General features: G+C 38.9%; 1 protein-coding gene across 1 annotated transcript in view; it reads left to right on the forward strand.

Annotated features, from left to right (window-relative positions):
- Nucleotides 1–7,308, forward strand: part of map3k5 (mitogen-activated protein kinase kinase kinase 5) — a 107,801-nt gene that overhangs the window by 24,758 nt on the left and 75,735 nt on the right. The window contains exon 2 of the mRNA XM_037685930.1: nucleotides 906–1,045. Coding sequence (XP_037541858.1) covers nucleotides 906–1,045 — 140 coding nt within the window. The remainder of the gene's footprint in view (nucleotides 1–905; nucleotides 1,046–7,308) is intronic.

Consider the following 7,308-nt stretch of genomic DNA (forward strand, 5'->3'; position numbering starts at 1 on the left):
ATGTTCCTGATGTAAATCAAGGGAAGGGAAGTCTGAGATTGTCATCATTGTAAGTTCCCAAACAATGGCTAAATTAGTTCTCTGCATTTCACCCATCGCACCTGAGATACACCCAGGTGGAGCAGTGGGCAGCTATGTAAGCACCCGGGAAGCAATTAGGGATTAGGAGTCTTGCTCAGAGACACCACGGCATGTGAATGACTGGGAGTCGAGCCAAGACTTCCTGGTCCCCAGCTGGCTGACCTATCCCTACCCCATCTCGGCCCCCCGAGATCAAAAATCCAAGATGGCTGCCTTTAGGCGAAAGGGGAAAAAGTATAAGTCAACTATTTTAAAATATGTTGAGCTGAAATTTGGTGTGGTGGTAGCTCAGAGCGAACCCCAAGACGTAGTGTTGTCAAATATTTTTTTTTAAATGGCCGCAATGTGGCAGTCCCCATCAAAGTTTCTACAGGAACGTTCTAGTTTGTTTCTTCTGTTGCGAGGTTCCTAAACCCAAACTGCTTCTCTTTGCAAATAAACACGAAATCCTTGACTTCAACCGGTTGAACCCTTTCACAATAAAGCGAAACGCCAGCCAAGGCCTTATTGCCCAACAATTCAGTTGCAGGTTTTTTTGTTTTTTTTTTACATATTCAAAAAATAATAAACTAAACCAAACCAAACTAAACTAAACCCACCTCATCCCACTTTGTACCCACTTCATTTTCAAGAGGGACCTGTTCCAGAAAGAATATAAAAAGCTAAATGTACTTGATAATAAAATTTGGCTGTAAAACCGTTGTTGTGTTGATCGACTTTTAGATGATAAACCAACATAAGAACAGCTCAGCATCTGTAGTCCTGCTCGCTCAGCTGGTTAAACTGACTTTTAACATGAACCCTGTCCCTGTTTTTGTCTTCAGACATCGCTGTGGTGGAGATGACCGACGCTTTCCGCCAGCCTTCGCTCTTCTACCACCTGGGGGTCAGAGAAAGCTTCAGCATGGCCAACAACATCATCCTGTTCTGCGACACTAACTCCGAGTCCCTCCAGTCTCTGCAGGTAAACCCAACAGGACTACACCCCCCCCCCCCCCCCAATCACGCAACCCGAACAATCCCCACACTTCACTTCAGAGTTGATTAAAAACTATAACTAGGAGATGAACGAAATGTAATTTGGTCCCAACGACACATGAAAGCATCAACTAGAACGTTCCTGGAGAAACTTTGACGGGGACGGCCTATTTATTATTAAATTATTATTAATAATAAATATTAACATTAATAATTAATATTACTTAGTAATTAATATTAATAATTATTACTATATTGTTAATTTATTAATTATTATTAATAATATTCACAATGATAGTTAATATTAATAGTTATAAATATTTATATGTATAATTATTTAAATTAATAATTGTTGTGAATTATTATTTTTACTAATTAATAATAATAATAATAGGTAATAATAAGTGCCTTCCATGCATGTTGAACCAAAATGGCGCCATACGTTACTCAGTTTCTTTGAAATTTTTTCTCCTGTTCATTTCTTAACGGAAATTTGGCATCTTTTGTTAGCAAAATATGTCGCCATGGTAACTCCAATTGCCAATAAAAGTAAAAGCACGCATCACGGGGCCGAGCCGGTCGTTTTGATAGAAGTTTTGTGGGGGTAGACATTGTGGTTCGGGCCGCATTAACAGAGATTGAAATGTAGACTCACTTCCAAGGTGTCGAATAATAGGCGAGTCCCCAATAATGTGACGCAAGAAGATGCTTTAATGGAACGGCAGTTTGATTAGACAAAATAAAAAAGATTAGGATGAAAATAGTTTAATCGGGCACAACGGTTCATTTAGAGCAGGGGTGCCCACACTTTCTCAGCATGCAAGCTACTTTTAAAGTGACCGAGTCAAAGTGATCTACCTACTATAAAAGTACAAAACATGTACTTATTTGCTGTGCCACTCATGTCTGTAGACTCGTCCAATTGCAGTGAAACACACTCGCAGTCCTTCCAAAGTTGCTGGGTGAAATCCTCGGACATGGCATCACATCGCCATGTAACCGTACTTCTTGATACCTGGAGAGCTTTGATCCAAGATAATATTTCTGGGTTGTTTTTAAAATCTTGGAACAACGAGTCAGCTGCTTCAACAAATCCCTCTTTTACCCTCTCTTCGTCACGACTTCTTGTGCTTAGCAATTAGTTATTCAGTGACTCACTTGATGCATCGGTAGCTTCTTCGCTTTCGTGGTAGGAAAAATGACTGCTGTCCGGATAACTGGGATTTTAGCTCCTTCATCTTTTTCTTTCTCAGATCGCTTTTCAGAAGGAAGTCGGTGTCTTAGTTTTTATGAATAGCTCGAAAATGCTGCTCCACATTTCCCTTCTTCGGAATAGCAATGGCAGACTAGCAGATGAGGGAAACGCACTTCGAATATGACATCGTGAAAAAAAAAATCCTCCTCCCATTCCATATGGAAATGGTAGGTTTTTTGCTTCTTACTTGGTCCAGCTCCCCCACTCATTTTATATAATTTCTAGAGTTTCGTTTAGAAGAAATAAACTGGGGGCTAACTAGGCAACTCGGTAGCTTGATATTTCTTGGCGCAGTTGTATGTGTATGTGTGGTGACCCATGTGTCAGGGCCTGGCCTCACACTGGCTGCCCTCGATGTCAATCAAGTGACAAATTTCATAGTGAAGTGGATGATAGGCTGACGTCTATTATTTTAATGCCACGCGATCTACTCATATTACCTTTGCGATCAACTGATTGCAATGGACCGGTAGATCGCTATCAACGTATTGGGCACCCTGATTTAGAACATTTGGAATAAGTGACAGCTTATAAGAAACTATTTTTATCTGTTTTTGTAGCCTTTAGCGCTCTAGTGTTTCTATTAGTAAAGATTTACGTCTTATTGTGGTAAATTTCAGTATTTTAAAGACGACTAATTAAATACAGACATGAACTGTGGTGAGAACACGAGGACTTGAGCAGAATAAAACCACTGAACTCTAGTTTTGTGCATCTTCTCCTCCTAAAACTTTCCAAACATTTCAACTCCTGACCTTCAAATTACCAGATTATCTCTGGTTGAGCAACAAGCAAAGCTAATGTTCCAATTAAACATGGGCGAACACAAACATCTTCGGTTTTTCAACTATTTGAACTGTTTTACAATAAATATGACAAAAATCTGATTTGATTTCTGGAGATCATTTTAAGACCCCACCATGATGGTTTATGACCTACAGTGAAGACCAGAACTGACTTTTGGGAACCTCTACTATTAATACACAACATTTTTGTAAACAAGATAATAAAAAGGGGTGTTTAGAGATATTTAACGTTTATTTATTCATCGCTAATGTTAACACTTTTTATACAGTAATCTATTTCCACACAGGTAGGAGTCCTGAATCTAACAGTCAAATGATTTTACAAGGCTCCAGTGAACTGTTTATTGACTGGCAGTTAGTCTTGTAGTTCCTGTAAAGCAGACAGAACCAGCGTCCCGTAATCTGAACCTTTTGAAAAGCTGCCGCTGTAGGCGGCTTGTTGGAACGCAGACATTTGTTTCAGCGAAGTTACCCAGAAGGCACTGCAGCGCTGTCAGCCTGCAGTCACACAAACCTCGCCAGAAGAAGGTGCGTCCTACCACAGCATTAGAGCTCGGCGTGTCCTCAGCTCCATTAAGTCGGATTTTTGTGCCATAAAACTTCCTCCTAATGCAAACTGACGGCTAATTGTTTTCCTGTGGTCGGCTCTTATCTGGACGGGTGGGGCTGCTTCTCAGGCTGTCTGAGGAGAGGAGAAACTAAAGCTACGGAAGTTTTCTTTAAATAATTTGAGCTCTTTAAAATGTTGACTCAGTGGTCACACCTGTTTTTGGTGACGCATTTTCCCTGAAGGATTAATGGTCTATGTATATAATATTTGCTAACAGTTTATAGTTTTACCAAGAATTCACAGTGGACTTCTTCGGTTCTGGTTTTTAAGTGAAGCCCACTTACTGAGTCAGTAGGTCATCCCAGCACAGCATCTTGTTGTTCCCTGTCGCGGAGCAAAGAGGGGGAGTTGAGCATACCCGCCTGTCGTCTGTCCGTGCATGTTGCGACCATAACTTGATAAATAAGTGAGGTGCCAACATCCATGTTGGTATGCAACTACAGCTAGGCTTATAAAGGTCACTATCATAAATTGGGTTGTATTAATTCTATTAAATTCAGTTTATTTATATAGCGCCAAGTCACAACAGAAGTAGACCTCTCACGATAAGCAATAAATCAATTAATTGCATGATAAATGCAAATTATCGACCTCATTTTCATTTATCTGCTTTATCGTTTCTTCGTGTCTCTCTTTCTACTGAAAGAGACAAAAGGTTCAACTCCGGTGTTCTTCACTGAACCCTCCCTTTCTCTTTAAAATCCGTTTTAATCGTCCAAAATTGTGTTTTTGGATCGTTAAAAGCAGCTAAGCTGAGAAGCTAAGCTATGAGCTAAGCTAACAGGCCGACTTCGTGGGGGACGGACTCTGTCTTGTCGAAGCTTCAAAATTCACAGTTGAAACCTGTGCCTTCGTCTAAAAAGTTGTTTTTTTCCGAGAACATGTTTGATTTTTTTAAATTAAAAGCTTTGTGTGACAAATGTTATGCTAAAGAGCTCAATCCACACAGAGCGTCCACCATTTTGAGAACCGAAAAAAGGAAATAGAGACAGTCCATGTCATGTCAAGGGGCCTCCCTCCCATTTTTCTTAGAGACACGCTGCTCGCTCCCTCACTATCCATCCTTCAGTTCAAACAGTCTTATACTGCCATCTGTTGGTCAAAAAAAAGTACTACACACAAAACAAATTAACCAACATTTCTTCCTAAATTTGACAATAATTACTAAATATTGTTAAATTTCAAACAATATTATCATTTATCGCAATAATTTCTGAGACAATTAACAGTCCAGCAAAATTTGTTATCGTGACAGGCCTAAACAGAAGTCATCTCAGGGCCATTGAACAGAAATATACCACTTTAAAATAAGGCTCCCCTTATCGATGGATAATATTTTTTAGATACATTATTAATTTCTTTATAAACTCTTCATAAATCATTAATAACTGCCTATTAAGCATTAATTAAGGGTGATAGAGAGACAAAACTGACCAGTTTCTTGCCACATCTGTTCACCTATATATTTCATCTAGAGTTGTTGTATTCAATATTTCAGACTGTTACTACCTTGTAAGCACAATACACATTTGTGAACCAATTATTGTAGCATTTAATATTGTACTTTATCACTCCTTTATAAGTATCTACAATTAATATTATATCCTAAAATAATAGGTTTACAAATGCTTACTGTGCTTACAAGGTAGTAACTTAGTCTGAAATGTTTAATTATAACAAATCTAGATGTAATATATAGGTGAACAGATTTGTCTCAGTATTTGGCAAGAAACTGGTCAGTTTTGTCTCTTTCTTGCCCTTAATTAATGCATAATAATCAGTTATTGATGATTTATGAAGTGTTTATAGAGGATTAAATAATGTGCATCTATAAACTATTTATTAACCAGCTATAAGAGGAGCCTTATTGTAAAGTGGTACCTAAAAATAATAAGTTAACAGAAACATTCATATATAAAAATAATAATTTATGGTAACACTATTTATCTGAGGAGCAGACTGATTTTGAGTTCATCACAGAACTCTCATCTTGAGCTTGAAGGCGACAGTGGAAAGGAAAAACTCGCTCATGAGGAAGAAACCTTTAGCAGAACCAGACTCAGGACAAGCGGCCTTCTGCTTCGACCGTATTAGTTTCCTCAAATGATTGGCTGAAAATTAATGTAAGGGGGCCAAGGCCACCATTGGCCACCCCCTGGCTCCTCCACTGCACCTGATGGTGGATAAAATGTCTCCCTCCACTCACCAGGATCCATCGCTCTGCGCCGCCTCGGACAAGCAGAAGAAAAACTTTAGATTTGTGTTTAAACTGTTGCAAAAACTATAAATAAATATGTTCTTGTTTTTAGTATTTCACCCTGTTTTACGGCACCTGGATTTATTGTTTTATTTAACTTCATTTTTACTGTAATTTATTGTTAATGTCTGTACTTTACATGTTCTGTCTGGAACAGGTCTCTCTTGTAAATGAGTCCTCGTGCCTCAGTGAGACTAGCCTGTTTAAATAAAGGTTGAATGAATGGTTAAAATGGCTGCAGTGGCTGTTTGTGTTCACATTTGTTTGCTTAAATGTTTGTGTACTTTAACCAGCAACAGCGTGGGTCCAGATTTTATGTCGTAGATATTTTGTGGTTTGTAAATGAAAAAGCTTGGGAACCACGGGCGCAGCATATTTACTCCCTAAATCAGGGTTTGGGTTTTGACACGTTTACTGCCGTTTTGTATTTTCAACATTTTCAAACGGCCACATGAGAAGTCTGTGGAAATGAGAAGAGTAAGAAATACTGAGATGTGCAAATAGGTAAACGGGACGTTTTAAATGAACGCATGTGAATTATGACCTTTGTTAATTTGTCACATTAACCAGAACAATGTTAAAACTGAGCCGCTCAGGAAAACGCAGCGCAGACACGTCTGTTTTTTGCAGTTGTCAGTTTTCAAACATGCAAGCTGACTTCGTCGTGTTGTGTTTTGCAGACGTGATTTGTTTTAGTGCTCTGGTTTAAGATCGTTTGCTCTGAACTAACAAAGGATTTATTTTAACGAGGCTGCAGATCGTAAAGCAGCCTCTCCATCGATGTCTGGCGCGTCAGATCCGTGTGAATCTTCCTCCTGCGTTCTGAAACGGTTTACTTCGACTCCCGAGAGGTTTTTGTAAACCTAACCAAGTATCTATGTTCCTTTAAGCTAACTGAGCAGCAACTGTAGATGAGGGCTGAACGATTTTGGAAAATATTCAAATGCAATTTTTTTTAACCTCAATATTGCAAAGGCAATTTAATATGCGATAATTTTTCCATGTCTTCTTCTCATGTATTTTTCAACGAACACAAACAATAAATCTGTTTCCGTTGCAAACAACTCCACTGTTTTCAGCTCAGCTGCAACTCTGTTTCTGCATTGTTTTGTGCAGCTCCAGGATAGCAACTGGGCTAAAATGTGTGCACAAGGGCATCCTGTACAACTTATCCATTGTGTTTACCAAAACTGTAAACCCAGGCTTGGTCACTTTATTAATGGGCTAGGGATGCACGATATTATCGGCATGGTATCGGTATCGACCGATGTTAGCGATAAAGTTAAATATCGACCATTCCATCAAAATAACTCACTGATAT

Source organism: Nematolebias whitei, chromosome 12 (assembly GCF_014905685.2).
Source record: "Nematolebias whitei isolate Nwh7 chromosome 12, NemWhi1, whole genome shotgun sequence".
Taxonomy (NCBI): domain Eukaryota; kingdom Metazoa; phylum Chordata; class Actinopteri; order Cyprinodontiformes; family Rivulidae; genus Nematolebias; species Nematolebias whitei.